The 19757-nt window shown below is 36.6% G+C and overlaps 1 protein-coding gene across 1 annotated transcript; it reads right to left on the reverse strand.

Annotated features, from left to right (window-relative positions):
* Positions 1–5139: 5139 nt before the first annotated feature.
* On the reverse strand, positions 5140–13302 carry si:dkey-192g7.3 (uncharacterized). The gene is made up of 6 exons (XM_060876301.1): positions 13215–13302; positions 10692–10732; positions 7840–8163; positions 7697–7750; positions 7399–7505; positions 5140–7069 (listed from the first exon to the last, which is right to left on the reverse strand). The coding sequence occupies exons 1-6, from the start codon at positions 13250–13252 to the stop codon at positions 7019–7021; spliced, it is 615 nt and encodes a 204-aa protein (XP_060732284.1). The 5' UTR covers positions 13253–13302; the 3' UTR covers positions 5140–7018.
* Positions 13303–19757: the final 6455 nt, after the last annotated feature.

The raw sequence follows: 19757 nt of genomic DNA on the forward strand, positions 1-19757 counted from the left end.
ACGTTTAAACAGTGCATACACTCGAACTTGACTGCACATCACATTTTTTACTTTATTGATACTGCTTCTGATTGTAATGCAAAGACCGGCCATTGGGACATAAGCTGTCATGTACAATAAAAGAGGCTGCGCAGCGACAGGAAATATAATTTAACACAAAAGGCCTGACTAGACGGTGGACTTGCGCTCAGGAGTTTTGTTTTTTTTTTGAGTGGCGTGTGGACGAATTGTTTCTACGCACACACTAAACAGCGCGAAGCCGCGAACTCGTTCTGAATATTTTAAAGGTGTAACAGCTGATGAAAAAGCAGAGACAATTGTAGACGAAAATGAAGAGAGATTTTATCTTTAGTTTTTATTTTATACAAAACATTTTCGTCTCGTCTTTTTTCATCAACAATAATGCATGTTAATTTAGTCTTAGTCAGCGTTTTTGGACAGTGGTGCAGTCTTGTCATCGTCTCGTCTTAGTCATGAAAAAAAAGGTTGTTGAACTTTTCGTTTCATCTCGTCTGACGAAATTAACACTATGCTCAACATACGAAAGCAACTAGTGACCCAGTCTCACCTAAGGCTCTAGACACACAACTACAGTGCTTTACAAGTACAGGAAAGGAAGAGTTAGATAAACTTATTACAACAGCCAAATCAACAACTTGTTCACTAGACCACACTCCAACTAAATTACTGAAAGAAGTGTTACATAAAGCTGGTGAGCCTCTTCTTTATATTATTAACTCCTCGCTATCTTTAGGTTACGTCCCTAAATCCTTCAAGTTGGCAGTCATTAGGCCACTCATCAAAAAACCTAATTTAGATCCAAATGACCTATCAAATTACAGACCTATTTCACATCTTCCATTTATGTCTAAAATACTTGAAAAGGTAGTTTGACCTATTTGACCTTAGTGCTGCATTCGACACTATAGATCACAACATTTAGATCCTACCTGTATGATCGATACCATTTTGTAGAATTAAATGGTGTATCCTCCAGTTTATTACCAGTTAATCATGGGGTCCCTCAAGGATCAGTTCTAGGACCTCTGCTTTTCTCGATATACATGCTTCCATTAGGGAACATTATTAGAAGACATGGGATTAGTTCCCACTGCTACGCTGACGACACACAGTTATATATCTCATCAAAACCAGATGAAATAGCTAAAATGTCCAAATTAACTCAATGCCTTAGAGAGATAAAAGACTGGATGAGCTGCAATTTTCTGTTGTTAAACTCTGATAAGACAGAAATACTACTTATAGGTCCAAAAACCAGTATACAGAAACTCTCACAATTTAACTTCCATTTTGAGGGATGTACTGTTGCTAGTAGCTCGACAGTGAAAGACCTGGGTGATATATTAGACAGCAACCTGTCTTTTGACAACAAAGAACAGCCTTCTTTCACCTTAGAAATATTGCCAAGCTGAGAAACATCCTGTCTGTATCTGATGCTGAGAAGCTAGTTCATGCTTCCATGATCTCTAGACTGGACTATTGTAATGCATTACTAGGTGGTTGTCCTGAATCTTTAATAAATAGGCTACAGTTAGTCCAAAATGCAGCTGCCAGAGTTCTCACTAGGACAAGAAAGTATGACCATATAACCCCAATTTTATTATCTCTACACTGGCTACCTGTTAAGTTTAGAATTGATTACAAACTGCTGCTACTTACATACAAGGCTCTTAAAGGTTTAGCTCCCATGTATCCAACTAGTCTCCTAACACGTTACAATCCTTCACGCTCTCTGAGATCACAAAACTCAGTTCTTCTGGTAGTTCCCAGAATATCTAAGTCCACTAAAGGTGGTAGAGCATTTTCTTATTTAGCTCCCAAACTTTGGAATAGTCTTCCTGATAGTGTTCGGGGCTCAGACACACTTTCCCAGTTCAAATTTAGATTAAAATCTCTTTAGTCAGGCATACACATAATACATCCCATAATCTTGTGCACTATTACATTAGACTTGCACATTTTTATGAACAGCAGATATGTTAATCCCTCTCCACTGCTTCTCTCTTTCTACCTATTCCGAGGCATCCAGACATTGTACCAGCTCTGATCGTCTTCCATGCGATGAAGATCTCGGACCTCCACTGAGATGAGGACGACCCTGTGAGAATCCTAAGACATCTACAGATCTACCAGCTCCAGTTGGGCTCTGTGATACTAAGAGGAGATCTGAACTCCATGTGATCCTTACACCAATACAGCATTTGTTTGACTGTATATTTGTAATCACACCCTCTAGTGTCACCCATATGAGGATGGGCTCCCCTTTGAGTCTGGTTCCTCTCAAGGTTTCTTCCTTACCAATTTAAGGGAGTTTTTCCTTGCCACTGCTGCTTGAGTCACCTCAGACTTGCTGTGTGGGGATAAACACATATACATACATACATACATTCTCCTTATGTTTACCTTCTGCTCTATGTTTATGTTCTGTAAAGCTGCTTTGAGACAATGTCCATTGTAAAAAGCGCTATACAAATAAACTTGAATTGAATTGAAATGATAACCATCTTGATAAATTCTTGTTTTTGTATTACACATGCTGAAACATTTAACACAGTGGCATGCACATAAATTGCTCTCAGGTTGGCACTTTCTCACCAAACTCTCCCTGGGGCTGCTGTTGCTGAATGGCATAAAGGCCTGGCAGTTATCCACTGTTCACAGAACTGCAGTTACATATGTAACTAACTCATAAGGCCCATATTGCCGTGCTAACAATAGACCATCTAACCTATCGCTGATGTATACAAGCCACAACATTAGCAACGGCTATCACTAGCCGTTCACACACGCCATCCATGCTTATGTATTTGGCACATAGTAAGCTTCATTTTGTAACTATATTTAGGGGATTCATAGCTAAAGCTTTGAGCACATACCCGTGTTTTATGTTTTTGTTATTGTGTGCTGCATAGCTCATTTAATCCCACAGCTAACTTCAGTATGTACTGAGTGTAGTGTCATACCTAGATGTGAGAAGGCAGTGAATGTGGAATAAAAGAAAGTCAGGGGAGAAAGGAAGGAAATTCCAATCTAGTCCTGTGCTCTGGCTCTAGCAGATCTGAGTAACATGGCAGGCAGAGCTGTAAGAGAAACCCAGTCAATCATAGTCATATTCACAGGACCTAGCCACAGGTCCAGCAGTCAGGGGACAGCTTTTATGTATGTATGTGTGTGTGTGTGTGTGTGTGTGTGTGTGTGTGTGTGTGTGTGTGTGTGTGTGTGCATGTGTGTGTGTACGAATATAAATAAATAAATCCTTGCAAGACTTAATTGATGTGTTGTTTTCTTGTTCAAACCTGTAGCTAATATTTTGCGTGGAATGTTGGACTTGAAGTAGAGAATCAAGCTTTCATATAAGATTTTGTTTTGTCTGCATATTTTTGACTGTACTTTGTGTGAGACCTTATGTCTGATTGAGACTGCATTTATTTGTTCATTGTTCATTGTTTGTAATGATATTACTCCAAACTAGCCGTTTCTGAGCCCTCTCAAGTTTCAAATAAACTCGATAAACATATAGTATGTGCCAAGACTTCTCAAAGTACATAGAAGCATTCCTAAATCTTGGCCTCACTACCTGATAAACAACTTTGCCATCAAATTTGTATCGTTGTTATGGACGATTTGTTCTGTCGGTTTTGTTTATGTTGATTTCATGATGCTGATGACGACTAGGCAAAAAATAAAAACAGCTGGCTGACCTCCTGCTTGGCAGTTCAACACAGCAAGAACACTTCTTTCACCTTTCAGGGAATCAGCAGAAAAAAAATTTATGTTAAGCAGTTTAAACGAATATGTGCAGATTTAATAATTGATTCATTATTGCACCCCTACATCCTGCTCCTAGCAGTCCCTCAGATCCTGCTCCTTCTCTCACATAAAAAAATTGGTCTGAGTTCTCATTTCCTGTTTGGCATTATGGACTAACTGCCTCACCAGTACTACTACTACTACTACTACTAATAATAATAATAATAATAATAATAATAATAATAATAATAATAATATCTATAAATTGTCAAAGGTTTATCCCTCGCTTATGTGTGTAATGTTCATTAAACCTGCCATTAAGTCATTTAAAGTTACCTTGACATGTTGTAACATACTGTTCAAGATAGTGATGTTTTATAAGCTGTTATAGAGGATGTTGATTTGCTAAGATGTCAAGAGACATTGTACACTTATGATTATTTGGGTTGTACAATATCCATAAGAACTGTAAACTAATATGGTACACATGATCTGTTTGTGTTTGCAATGTGCAGTTTATTAGAGGTACATAATATACTGACCTTTCACTTTAATCAACATTTTAAAATCACTAAGATTTTATTTTAATGTATCACTTTGGTCAGTGTGACAGTGTGGCAAGATGGTGTAGAGAAGGGGACTTTCCAAAACCACTTAATGAATGGAACAATAATATGTGGTGTTTTCTCCTAAAGTCCAACTATGGATAGAAAGTTGAAGACAGTGGAATTTTCACACCCACACAGCAGGGACTTTTCCATGTATGAGGCGTAGGTTGTACATGACTTCCTGTTTCGCCAGGTAAAATGTTCCTGAATATATAACACTTCCTTCTAACCTTTACACCATGTCTAAATGTCCAGTCACATAAACCATTTTGTTTATTTAAGCATTCAAGGCCTGTCTAGATAAAAATCCATTGACACAGAAGCAATAAATAAAAGAAAAACACTGAGTCTGATTCACAAAGCAAGTCCAATTCTTATTTTTATCCCTGTTTTGTCAGTTAAAATCAGCGAATCAATTGTTAAAACAAAAGGCTTTACTTGATTTTGTATTAGGAAAGTGATCCTTAATCTGTCACTGCAACATTCTCATGAAATGGCTAAGAATGCACCGGTCAGCTTTCCTTTAAATTTTATATTCATACTACATAGAATGCAGACAAGCAGAAACAGCAGCAGGAAGGAAGGAACATTGCTGTCATTTTTTGCACAACAGCCTTGTTCTACAACTTTAAAGCCAGGCTGTAATTAAAAAAAAAAAAAAAAAAAAAAAAAAAAAAACCCATACAGTGTACGTGCTAATATACTCCGAGATATGGTTTTTGAATACTTTTGTAAATACCAATTAATACAAACACACATGTATAGAAAAGTTCTGTAAAGTTTATTGGCACTCATAAAAACACAATTAAATTTCATGCTGCATTTGTATTAAATACAAGAAAGAAAAATATCCCATAGGGAGTATTACAATAAAAAAAACACACCAGAAGAAAACAAGCCCAGGTGTAGATTTAATTACAGAAGTAATGCCAGTAACGCAGTTATCTATCAACACCACACAAACTTCAAATAAATGTTAGTTTCCAATAGTTTCCACTAAAAAATGTGGTCAGCGAATCCTCTGCACATTAAGTACCTCCTTTAGAGTTAACAGACAGGAGATAACAAACCACTGACCTTTGAATCTAGGCCTATAAAATATAATACAAAAGGTGGTACAGAGGTCCAGGGTGGAGCATTGATTAGACAAGTAACTTGTTTTCTCAGTTGAGTATATCAGTCTATTATTTGCCTAGCTTTGTTTGTTGTGAAGGGAGTTTTTATGATGTAAAATTAAAAAGCTAAATAGGTTATAATAAGTACACATTAAGCACTGGAAAATAGTTTCCTTTCTCACCTTTATCATTTCTGTTGTCAACAATGATATGTGACTTTCCAGTTCTGGGCTTTCTGCCAAAAAAAGCCAAGCTTCCTTAAATTTCAAAGAGCTTAATAGTGGGGGAAATGTATCAACGATTATAAGTGCTGTGATGACTTCCACATGAAAACAACAAGTGAAAAATCACGTGTGTACTGGCTGATCCCAATGCTCATTCCAATACTGGCATTCTCCAGTAATCAAAAGATTCTCAGCAAGCTTCTGCTGTGAATTTATGCGAGTGATAAGGGAAAACATTGGATTAACATTAGTCTTCATGTCACAGTAATAATCTTGTTCCTATCAGAGAAAACGTACAAGTAGTGACTTTACAGTTTTGAGTGTCAGGTGAAGATTTGGAGAAAGACCACAGAGCTTAGAATGCTATTCACAAAGCTGTTCATAGGATACAATATGGTACTGGACTAGAAAATATGTTAAACCCAATCGAATACTGATTAGAAAATTCCTTATCCAATTCCCATCCATTAGATGGCATTTCCTGATAATATAACAGCTACCAACCAGAGAAGGTGAAAGCTAGCATGTGCTACCTCTAAGCCGTGTTCTCTGTCCTCTTCCACATACCTGCATCACAATTTGAATGTGCAAACCCTAGACAGCTGGGAGAACTCTTTCCTTTTGCACCACTCAGTAGCCTACCAGCTTTGTATTAATTTGGATTCTGACTCATTGTTAAGTAACTTTGGATGTAGATATCTGCCACTTAAATGCATGTAAGAGTAAATGTAAAACTGTTGAAATAAATGCACATTTATACACACAAGAGCACTTTTCACACTGTGCTTAACCCCAGGTTATCATCATTCTAAACAATTCTGTTCACCCCAGGCACAAAAATGTGTCACACTTGTAATTTTGAAGCGGGGTCTAGCAACACTTTGAAGCACTGAGATGCCAAACCAGATGCTTATCAACATGATGAAAGATAAGCTGTTATTGAAACTGGTTGCATGCTATATTTTTTCCAATCCATGGTTGTTAACAGTGGAAATGTGCAAATAATAAATGTTAAACCAGAGTTTAGGTATGTACATTGCAAAAGGTCAGAGTATGAATATGCAGGATTAATTTTCAACCCTTTAAAGTATGAGCAATGTGAAGCATTAAAAAAAAAAGAGAGAGAGATTACATTTACTCGGTGATTAGAATGACCCAGGGTTAACTATTTCAAGTGTGAAAAGCCCTAAGGAAAATATTACAGTGTTCAACAAAGTAAAAAAAATAAAATAAAATAAAAAAATTCACAGTGAAGTGATGTCATAATTATTGCCTCATCCAAAATGCATCATGTTACTTCTCACACAGGAGTGTGGTCCAACAGTTTTGCTTGTGGATCTTGGATCACCACCTGTAACATCGTAAAAAAAAACATTTAATAATCATTATTAAACAGTTATTACTGTATGAGGAATGTGTATAGTTAACTTGAATTTTACTTAATTGAGTACTTATTTAGGAGAAACCAGAAGAAGGTTAACATCCTTGATCAGTTTAATCCAAGCACTGTTATTTATTGATCAACTGAATAAACTTTAAAACAGTAGTAGGTACTGTAACTGTGCAGTTGTGATTCAAAACTCAGCAGTTTTTCCATGCGATCTGTTACAATTCATGTTTTAGATACTTTTAGTCTTTAAAATTACCACCATACTGTAGAATAAAGTGAATATTTTGTACCATTCTTGGTCTTCTCTGCCTTCGGATAAGGAGTGCCACAATCAGTATGGTCAGGATTACCAGGATCAGTAACAAGGGAACACCAACTTTAAAGCCTGTGTGAGGTTCTGTTAAAAAAACAAAACAAGCAGCTCATAATTCTGACTGTCTTGTTGGATCGTGCTTGGGGACATGATGAAAAAAGGACAAAATCGGAGTAAGCAATATGTCCCTATTTCAAAATAGATTAAATAAGACACTCATTAGAAAGAAATCAAAATTAACAGCACAAAAACCATACTGCTGATACTACACTCACTTGACGTAGGCAGGTAATTTTGAGGGACTGCGTAGTTAGTCGTCAAAACAGCATCTAAACAGTGACAACAATGTCAATTATTTTGCATTTCTACATAATAGCATCCAGTGAAATTCAAAGAACGTCAAAGCTTAAAAGCTTACCTTTCACTTTCAATTCAACTTCATATCTGTGCTGAAAATTATCTTTCCCTTCAAAAACATAACATGTAAATCTCTTCTCATCAGTCAAGGACACATTACGGAGGAGTAGTGAGCAATTTCCTTTGGTATTGAACAGGAAGAGTTGGGTCCTGTACACATATGATTCATGTAGTGGATGGTCATCCGTACAACAATGGTTCACAACTATCTCCTCACCAATCTGCCATACGAGCTTATTAGTATCTTCAGAGCAAGGGCATGGCAAGGTCACACTCTGCCCGACAGAGACATTCAGAATCTGGTTTGGCTCTGTTGCTCTGCTGTCTGCAACATTAAGAGATTAACAGATTTAATACTTATACTTTAGATGGGAGACATGACAGATTGTACAGACTGGTAATGCCAGAATATGATAACTATACTGTATCTTTTGTTTATTATGCAGGATAAAAAAAAGAATATCAATCCTGAAGAAATTATAGAAAGGAAGAAGGAAATTGGTAATACATGTTCACTCCTAACAACTCCCAAAGAACATCATGATGTGATTAATGATTTTAATCAGACTTTTGCATTAATTAAGGGTTTATTGTGCTGAATTTAGCTGATTTATGGCATGTGCATTGGTATCTTTGGTATCCTTCCAGTTGATCCATAATTGCACATTATTAGAGGTAGTAGTGTTAGTATTATTATAATCTTCTAATCACTTCCTGAAAATTCCTGAGTATTTAGTAAATGATATTAAGTAGGAACTGTTAGGACAAGATCTGAAATACAAGCAAATAAAACTGCTTCCAGGCTGGAACACAATCACTGGAAAGAGATTAATGGCTCAGATAACACAGTAGAATTACTTTATACTAACCTGACAAAAGAGGAAGGAAACCCTACCCACCAGTCTAAAGTATGCTCATAGTTAAGAGTTACATAATCAAGTATTGTCTGAAACTGGTCTAGTTAGAGAAAAGCACGTGGAGAAGCCTTGTGAGCATTGCCGAGTGACATACAGTGGCTTAGTTAATATCAACAAAAACTATGATTCATAATATACTTCAAAATTAATCATGAACAAGTCCATGAACAAAATAAAGCTTCAGAAAAGGCTTTCATAGTCCTCATACCTGAATATAATAATAATAAAAAAAATCTAACCGTAGAATAAAGTAATGTATGCAAGACATTAATTAATTCACTAAGAGGAACACCTGTACATTTACGCAGTTATGCAATCGGCTGATCGTGTGGCAGCAGCACAATGCAGAAAATCATGTAGCTACAGGTCAAGCGCTTCGGTTAATGAAACTCACTGGGAGTTTAACCTTGGCATTTTTGTAGGTACTACGTGTGCTGGTTTGAGCAAGTGGGATTTTCACACAAAACAGTGTAACAGTTTACACAGAAAGGTGTGAAAATCAAAAACATTCTGTCAGCAGGGGTTGTGCTTGCTGAAACACTTTCTTGATAAGAGAGCTCAGAGGAGAATGACCAGACAACTCTGAGCTGACAAGAATATAGTAACTCAATCACTCTTTACAACAGCGTTGAGCAAAAAAGCATCTCAGAACACACAACACATCAAATGCTAAGATGGATGAGCTTCAACAGGGGAAGACTACATCAGGTTCCACTCCCATCTGCCAAGAACAAGAAACTAAGGCTAACAAAGACAGAGACTCAACCAAACTGGACAGTTAAAATCTGGAAAAAAAATAAAAAAGATCAGTTCATTCCTCCCCAAACTTAAAGTTTGGGAGAGTCTAAGGCCATGATAGCATTGTGCACTGTGTATGTGACTGGCTGATAACATTACTGCATAAATGTGCAGAAGTACAGGCATTGCTCATAAAGCGCAAGGTAGCTATTAATAGAATTAAATTCATCAGTAATTAAGAGATCGTGGATGTACCCGTTGCAAGAATAGAAAGACTACAAGGCTAAAAGAAACATTTAGTTTTTTTAGGGAACATTCAGGGAATTGTAATGACTAGTAAAGTTACTTAGACTTATCTTTTATATATCCAGAATAAAACAACCTCAGAGCATCTTCTAACCTTTAATCACTTTCAAAAAATGTAATTAATATTTAATTGATATTAAATAGAAAGGACAATACTTGGAAAACAAAATAAACAGACAGAACTGGTACACAGGCTGAGATTCAGGATGGCTAAGCTAGCAAGGTTGTAGAATCACTTAATACTAACGTGACAAGAGAAAGGAAACTCCCAGGAAATACACAAGCCAGATACATAAGTATTGTCTGATGAAATAAAGAAACTAAGCTCTAGGGCTATAACCACTAGGTTTGCTCACATGAGAAAAAAAAAATGCAAATAGTTCAAATATCGACTTACTAATATTCTTTGGGGTCAAGCTTAGTTCTTATTTCACTACAAGAATCTTGGTTTCCAATGTCTACTTCCCTTTTTTTCTTTTTTAACAATGACTAGTTCATAAGGTGTGTGTCAGTTAGCATACACTCCCTTGTCCCACATTTATTCAGACCTAGGCTGATTCACTACAAAACTATCTGAGATTACTTGTTATTACAAACAATCTTGAATTAAAGTATGTTGGGAAACACCCAGTATAACTGTGTTTTTAAAAAAAAAAAAAAAAAAAAAAAGACTTTCACTCAGTAGAAAGTGAGATCAATGCATACATGGCCTTAATCATACTAAAAAGCTATTCTGCTTGGGAAAGAATAACAATATTGCTTCACATCTTGGCTATTTTCTTGAGTAATGTGATTGTTATTTAGAGTCGCATGAGCCTCTGCTGTTGTATGGATTTCAGTTCCCTGTCAGAATATCCGGTCTGATTTCTGAAACTAGACAATATTGGCTTACCCATGCATGACACAGCCAAGAGCCACACCAAAATAGCAAACCTAAAAGAGAAAGACCAGATAAGCTGTAAGACATGCACATCCAGCCTACATCAACTGCAATCTTAGTATTTTAGTCACATGAAACATAAGCTAATGTGGTTGTACATTTTTTTTAACATATTTATAAAGAACCATTCTCATCTACTCACTGCCAATCTTTGCTATTTTGCCAAAAAAAGTTTGTATAATACATCTTAATTAGAAGAAGATTAATCAACTACTATTAAAATGTACAGGCTTGTAGCCTAATATTAACTGAAAAACAAAAGAGTCACATATCAGCCAATATGTCAAGTAAATAAGGGCATCAGAAATCTGTTGTGAATCACAAGCGGGTTAGTGATCCACATGACTTTTCCCTTTCTGTTAGACAGCAATGCTGTAGGTGTTTTTTTTTTAATGTTGCAAACTTCCAATTTGCGCAATCTCTGATTTCTCTAATCCCAGACTGCATCAACAAGCACCCATTGCATAAATGCAACAGATTTTGCTGTGCCATGAATGTGTGTAGGTTTTATCTTGCGTTGTGTTTTATCTTGCTTTAGTAATTGACAGTGAAGAGTGCTGGGGATCTATTTGTATTTTTAATCATATTTGATAAGATTCAGTTCACTGTAATATTTCAGTCATCATTAATGGGATGCTGTTGTGCTCCCTTACCCCTGACCTTAAACATTGCTGGTTTTGAGCTTCATTTAATAGTGTATAATTAATTGTTTATTATAGCAGTGTGTTATGATAATAGACTACTTTTTTTATACAGTCCTGAAAATATATTTTCAAAACAAAAGCCTTTAGTTGATGAATAAACTCGAATAAACGAATAAAACTAAAGTTGACAGACATTGGAAACTCATGTCTGACCTGAAAGAAAATTCCTGTTTCAGGATATTTTCTCTACCATACAATTTGTTCCTGTTTGCTACACCTGCTGTTAAAGAAGTCAAACCTGTAGTGATGAGGAATTTAGGGGAAAGTTTAAAGCAAAAGAAATTGTTACTTAATTACACTAAAGTTCTACAAGGTATATCATAAAGGTATATCATAAAGCTTATGATTTTTTTCTTTGGTTCAACCCAAAGGATCTCAAGCATCAAAAAACATCTGTTGTGTGTTGCAACACTGTGGCTGTGAGGTTATTTGGTTTTCTTTAGTTAACAGGAAATGATTACTGTTAAACAATTCAATCAGTTAAGAAAATATTTATACACAACAAAATAAATCTGACCTCAGTCGTTCTCGCTCACTCTCTCTCTCGCTGTCTCCCTCACGCACACACACACTCTCTCGCACTCTCCCACACACACGCACTCTCTACCACACACTGTTCAACATACACACTCGCGCACTCTCCCACACACACTCGCGCACTCACTCTCTCCCACACACACTCTCGCGCACTCAATCTCGCTCCCACACACAATCTCGCACACACTCTCCCGCACACAGTCTCCCGCACTCTCCCGCACACAGTCTCTCCATCACTCACACTCTCACTCTCTCCCCATCACACACACACCTTAACTGCATTCAAGCTGTGCAAGTCAACCATAATCATATTCATCTGTGTCATATCTCAGTGACCCTGTGCCCTAATTACATTCTACTGTCCCACAATGGTATTTATTGCTCTGAACATGAGCAATAAAAATTCAGACTGCGGCTCCTCCACAAAACAGGATATTTTTTTGGTTTGTTTGTTTGTATTTCATACCTTTCTGTGTAAAGTATAGATGCCGATTTTATCCAAAAATCCCACAAGATCAACAGCTTCTGTAATACTCACAGTTAAGCAGAAAGAGATCACTATTTTTCCCCATTCTGATGTTTGATGTGAACAGTAACTGAAGCTCTTGACCTGTATCTGTGTGATGTTATGCACTGTGCTCCTACCACATGATTGGTTAATGACATTACTAATTAGCATTAGCACGTGTCCCTATTAAAGTGACAGGTGAAGCCATGTCTTTGAGCCTCCTGTAAAGAAGGAAAACAGAAATAATATACGACTGACTCTCTGCTCTGCAACATCACGGTTTGTTTATTCAATCTGAAGGACAAAACAAAGCCTGATTATTTGTACCAATGTTCCTTTGAGCCTTTGATACAATGGATGGAGCCAAGTTAGTTGTTTCAGTTCCTAGTTTTAATTGGCTTTTATATGAAACTACCCAAATGTCTACTTTTATGCAACTGTAAGCCACTTCTGACTTGTCCAACTTTCGATTTCGACGCCATGAATGTTGAACAGCATTACCTCTCTTCTTCACACTGTACATTTAGACTAGGTGCTGTTCGATTCATATGACTCCGAATCAGTAGCCTTGAGTCGTCTCATATTTGTTCATATGATTCTTTTAAGACCAGAAACCTTTTAAATAAGTCAATAACTTCACTGAAAAGATTTGCGCAGAGAAATACATGAAACAAACAACCACACAGCAATATAACCAGTAGCAAAGAAATCATGCATGAGACAAACCTTGACATTTTTAAGCAGCGTTCAGCTTCTGTTCTCATTCGCCCTCTGACTGAGTCGTGAGCACGAGCGCGTGGCTCTCTCTCCTCTACCGATGCCGCATGCGCAGTCTCTCTTTGCTCACGCGCTCTTTCCCATTGGTTGCTTATCTCTGCTCTTCTAAATGCAACGTGAGTTTCGATTTAAAAAAATCCTACTAAATATAATAATTAAAATAAAAAATAAAAATGTAAACGTTTAAAAGGCTAACATGAAATGGCTTATTATGATTAGGTACGCTGAACGCCACTTTATTAGGAACACACGGACACCTGAATTAACTAATTATCCAATCAACCAATCACGTTGCAGCAGCTCAATATATGACGTCATGTAGATATAGATTTGTAAAAGATACAGAATTGTAGCTTAATGGATTTCTTTTTTTTTTTTGTTTTTCTACACCATTCTGTGTACGCTCTACAGTCTGTGCTGCAGAATCCCAAGTATAAATAATCAGTTTATGAATTCAACAGCCCAATTGGCCACCAACACTAACAACCAAGCTGTGGTCAAAGTCACTGAGATCACATTTTTTCCTGATCTGATGTTATGCACTTCTGATGCCAGCACATGGTTTTTGATAATTGCATAAATGAGTAGGTCCACAAGGTGGCTGGTGAGTGTGGATTAGTATATAGATTGATCAAATGTTTTAAACCACAGCAGTAATTACACATTTTACACATTTGATAAACACACACACACAAAATGGTGCTTTTTCTGATTTAATGATAAAGTTTGATGATAAAGTATACACAGTTCAGTTAGTTAAAAATAAATTTGATCCTAAGTATTTAATAACTGGTAGAAGCTCCTTAATAACCTCCTCTGCCTTTCAAAGGTGCTGTTCAGGAAAGTGAGTGAGAGAAGCCTTCAACAATTTGTTTTCTGGAAAGTTTTTCATGAACATTTCTTTTCAGGTAATGTCACAGTATCTAAATTTTAAAATCTGGTTGATTAACATGTATTAATGCAATTTAAACGTTTTTAACTGTTAACAGTTTTAACAATTTTATCTCAATTTTCTCTCAGTGCAAGCTATCCAGGATCTGGAGAAGCAAATCAGCTACAAACCATTATGCTTGATGCACCATGCTTCATCACTGTAATGAGCAGTGTCCTTTTTCTGAATTGTCACAAAGCCACTGTAGAACATCTATGAGGGCTTCTGTAAGCATGATAAAGCAATGAGTGTCGTTATGATGTTCTTCCATTGATACCTCTCTTGTTGTGTGTTTGTTTGTTTTCCTGATCATTTATAGTGCATACATTAACAGTATTTTTTTGCTGATTTTTTTTACTGTTAATCCTTTTTTTTTAATTGCTTGAAAATTCAAGCTTCAGTAACAGAATTTTTAAAGGGTACTTCAAGTAACCTGAGTGAAATTGATTTTGTAAGAAGTCCTTAGCACAGTACAGTTTCCTAATTATAGCCTAGAGGAATATTCAGTTAATTATTATTTTACAAAAAGGGTCAGTTAATATTTAGTTCATTCAATTGTTTTACAAAAATTATATGATGCATAAAACCTATGATATCTAAATTTATTAAAGGATTACGTCTTAACTGCAACATACAGTCTAACACTATGTTGAGAAATAATGTTAATGATTATCATAGTTTTAGTTGTTATGATATACATTGACAGGACTGTTACAAATTGCTATTTAAGACCAAGAGTGAGATACTGAAATCATGCTCCTACCTATGTGATATATCAGCAATTCCTCAATTTCACTTAAATGTCTCTTGGCAGGTTGTATTTCTCCAGGGCATGTCGTAGGTAGTAGCATAGTGAACTATGCAGGGAAATGGGATGGGAGGTTCAGTACTCAGCACTCAGATTTGCCATTAGTTAGTGGGAAGTGTGTCATCCTAAAGAACATTTCTACATACAAAATGAAGGTGGTAGTCACTGTGTGGTGTCATTTTAATATTATTTTAGCATGCATGTTTTTTAAGATCTTTAGAGATATTCTGCAACTCATTATGGCTGAGATGACTGACAAGCAAATTTTTGATGTGATGGGGTTTCACAAGGGGGTTTACAGTTTTGTCACTAACTTTCTCAAGGGCTTACTTGAATGTTCTGTACAAAAACAGGATGTATGGCTATATGGATGCTTACAGTAGCATGAAAAACTAAGCATATGCAATCTCTTAAGAGCACTTCCTCATATTAAATCAGAATGAATGAAGCATTTTGCTTAAAAAAGGAATTTTGCTGAAAAGGGAACTTCATTCTTGTGTTTTCAAGATGCACCGGTGACATCTACAGGGCAAGAGCAGCAACAGTGTCCATGGTAGTAGTAATGACGTCCCACTAGATTCTTTCAAACTGCCTGTTTCAAGGAATAATTATATGTTTTGACTGATTCAATTTTGTATTTTGGAATATAAATCATTAAAACAGCAACATATAAATTATAGGCTGTGTATAAATATGACACATACATGCTCCTTGTAAATTCTTGCCTGCCTGAGCAAAGGAATGTGTTTGTCCCACTCTGCTTCTGATAGAAATGTGCACACGCTATAATAAGTCCTAGGAATTAAGGTCATTTGATAGCAATGACCTTGTTATGCTCATGTCAAGTTGCTTTTCACATAGACTTGAGTTAAGACTTTTGTTGAAATGGACTATATACAGTATAGAATACAGTCACATGTCACTTTATTAGAAAAAAAATATTTTTGCAGTATTCTAATCAGTCCATCATTTGGCTGCAGTTAAAGTTCAACATTAAATATCAGCAGGGCATGGTTGTTGGTGTAAGGTGAGCTGGTTTGGGTATTTTATAAACTGCTGATCTCCTGCAAATTTCACACAGAACAATCTCTACAGTTTACAGATTGTCTACTGGCTGAAACATAATGAGAGTGATCAGAGGAGAATGACAGGAAGTCTATAATAACTCACCCTAGCTAGTCAGTTTGGGAGAAAGTGATTTCTTTCTTTAACCTTTATCTATTCAGTTTGGAGAAATCTGTCCCCATGTCCTTTAGATTTCTTTGTTCTGAATTTCAGCCACAAAAATATTATTGAGGTCAGGCCATGATGTTGGGTGAGGCAGCCTGGTGTGTATCAGCCTTCAATCTCATAGCAAAGATGTTCAGAGGGGCTGAGGGTTCTGTGCAGGCCACTCAAGTTCTTCCATTCCAACTTTGGTATGCCACATTTTCATGGACCTCACTTTGTGCACAGGAGCAATATCAAGCTGGAAAATTTTTGGGCTTGAGTACAGGGAAATTTTAATGCTACAGCGTAGGAAGACGTCCTATACAATTGTGCTTCCACTTGTGTGATGGTCATATTTATCATGCATTTATACATAACAACATACCAGCCTTCAGAGAACATGAAAATGAAACCACTTTCACAAGCTTGCAAGCTCAGAAAAGCTCTGTGATTTCATATTTGTCATTGCTTTGTTGAGATACACAATTGTGCACAACTCAGCAAGCAAAAGCCTCCACATGACATCTGCTTTCTTTGCAATTATATCATAAGCTAAGATTGCTTGATTTTATATATATATATAAGGGGGCAGCTTGTTGTGTCACGTGTTTCACTTCTGGAGTCACATTTCCTAATTGCCTGTTAATTATCATGTCTGTTTATTTATTATCTGTCGCTTGGTTAGTCATTTTAATGTTTGTTTGCTGTGCCATGTTTCTATTGCTCGAGATTCAATTCCCTGTTTTTGATAATAAATCGTGGTTCTTTTAACTCTGTATTTTGTCGTGTTCATATTTTTGGCGTGGCAACTGGCGTTTCTGACAACTACAGAATTCTCATTTGTTGTAATTTGCTACGTTTGTTTTTTTTTTCTACTTAATTAAGGCTTTACAAGACAATTAAGACTATTGTTATAACCAGATTATTGTATAAACCATATTGTTCATGCTAGACCTGTTTGTTAATGTGTATTTGTATACAGTTGAGAATCTATTCAGTCCCTTTCATTTTTTGCACACATTTGTGTATTTTAAATTTAATTAAAAAAGATTACATTTAGTTCTTGGTCATTAATTTTTAGACAATAACCAATAATGTCAACAAAAAAAAGTCAAAAACAGAAAGACATCTGATTTAGCTAGGTACTCAAACCCTTGGGCAAGTCATTCCACATTGAGCTCAGGTGCATCCTGTTCGCTCTGATTATCTTGAGGACTGCTTTAAACGGGAGTCCATCTGGGTCAAATTAAAGTAACTGGATGTGCTTTCAAATGACACACAGCTGTATGTAGGAAGTACCACAATATCAATGCATATCAGAATGAAAGCCAATCCAAGAACTGGAAGAAATTTTACATAGTACAAAACCAAGTCTAAATCTTTAATTGTGGAAGAAGTTTGGATCCACCAGGACTCTTTCTAAAGCTGGCTGTCTAGCCAATCTCTTCTAAAACAAGCTATAAGGGCTTTGGTGAGGGACTGAACAAGAACCTAAAGGTCACTATAACATAGCTTTAGAAGTCCTCCTAAAAATGGGAGAACCTACCAAAATTTCAACCATCTCTGAAATACTTCCATCAGTAAGTGCTTCATGGTAGAAGATTTTTCTTTAAAAAAATAAAAATAAGTGAGCGGTGAGTGGCCTATGGCAAGCACATAGAGAGCAAGAGGGTGAAGATTCTCTGGTCTGATAAAAAAATTAAAGCTTCCCGGCTCCAAATTCTATGGATGGACGAACAAAAACAGGTACTGCTAATCAACTGGTAATATGCTTTCTATGGTAAAGCATTTCAGTGGCATATATGCTATCAGGGTGCTTCTCTGTAATAGTAATGAGCTGCATTTATCCTTCTCTCAGAATCAGAACTAAGGGATGGCTTAATACAGTTTAGGAAGATTACCTGCTGCACACAATCTCAAATTGGGATGAAGATTCACCTTTCATCATGACAAACCCAAAACATATTACCAAGACAATGCTGCAGTGTATTTCAGGACAACACTCTGAATGTTCTTAGGCCACCTAGAAAAAGCTAATCTCTTACTTTTGAACCTCTTTTGTACTGGGTTATTAAGGTTATTTTGATGTGTTTTGCAAAGCACAACCACTTGCATCAATTTCACTCTGTAGCCTTCTGTGGGATTTGAATTTGGGTCCCTGTTGTATGAGTCCACTGTCCTAATCATTACACCAGGAAAGCACCTATTAGAACTAGGCTATTAAGTTTAATTTTGACAAATGTTTATTGCTCTGTGGCTTATAGATTACAATTATTATAGATTGTGTACTGTAGAGTGGTCTTGTTCTGTCACCATTATGGCAAAAGTGTTTTGCATAGAAGACCACTTGCACCGATTTCCCTCTGTAGACTTCTTTAGGGTTTGAATGGGTTAATGTGGTCAGAGTCCATTATCCTAACCATTACACCAGGAAAGCACCTATTAGTCTTGGGATATTAAGTTGATTTTGACCTATGGTTATTGCTCTGTGGCTTAAAGATTAAAACTATTATAGATTGTGTACTGTAGGGTGGTCTTGTTGGTCCCTACTAGGCCAAAAGAATCTTTCTTGGGAGATCTCTTCCACTGTTTTCATGCTGTAGCCTTCTGTGGGATTTGAACTTGGGGCCCTCTGGTCAGAGTCTATTCTCCTTACTATTAAAACAGGAAAGCACCTATTTGAATGAGGCTATTAAATTTAGCAGACGGTCGGATTAGCCTGCTTTTCTGCTCCCTGGGCTTGGCTTTGGATTGTCACTGATTAACTAGGCTTGTTCTTAAACTATGTGCTATGCTGCAAGAACTGAGAGCAGCACCTTTGTGGGATAGACACCATCCCGTCCTATCAGGCCAGCCTTGCCCTCAAAAGTGCTCCAATTATCTATGAAGCCCACCTTGTTTTCAGAGCACCACCTGGACATCCAGCAGTTCAGCAACCATAACCTTCTGTAAGCTACAGTACATCTCCACGCTGCACTGGGAATGGGCCAGAGCATACTACAGCATCAGACATCGTGTTCACTAATTTACACACCTCTACAAGTTTATTTTGACCCATGTTAATTGCTCTGTGGCTTATAGATTAAAATCATGATAGATTGTGTACTGTAGAGGTCAAAGGCATCTTTCATGGGAGACCTCTTCTACTGTTTTCACTCTTCAAACCTGGGTCCCTATAGTCAGAGTCCATTGTCCTAACCATTATACCAGGAAAGCACCAACTTAAATGGGGCTATGAAATTTATTTGGACATATGTTTATTGCTCTTTGGCTTAAAGATTACAATGATTTCTTTTTTATCTATATGATAATCTTTGATTTTTGTATTATAGAGTGGTCTTATTCTGTCACTATTAGGCCAAAAGAATCTTTCATGGGAAACCTCTTCCACTGTTTTTACTCTGTAGCCTTCTGTGGGGTTTGAACTTGGGTCCCTGTTGTTAGTCCATTGTCCTAACCATAACAGGAAAGCATGTATTAGTACAGGGCTATTAAGTTTATTAAAATTATTACAGTTAAATAGATTGTGTACTGTAGAGTGGTC

The sequence above is a fragment of the Tachysurus vachellii genome, chromosome 8 (genome assembly GCF_030014155.1).
Source record: "Tachysurus vachellii isolate PV-2020 chromosome 8, HZAU_Pvac_v1, whole genome shotgun sequence".
Lineage (NCBI taxonomy): Eukaryota > Metazoa > Chordata > Actinopteri > Siluriformes > Bagridae > Tachysurus > Tachysurus vachellii.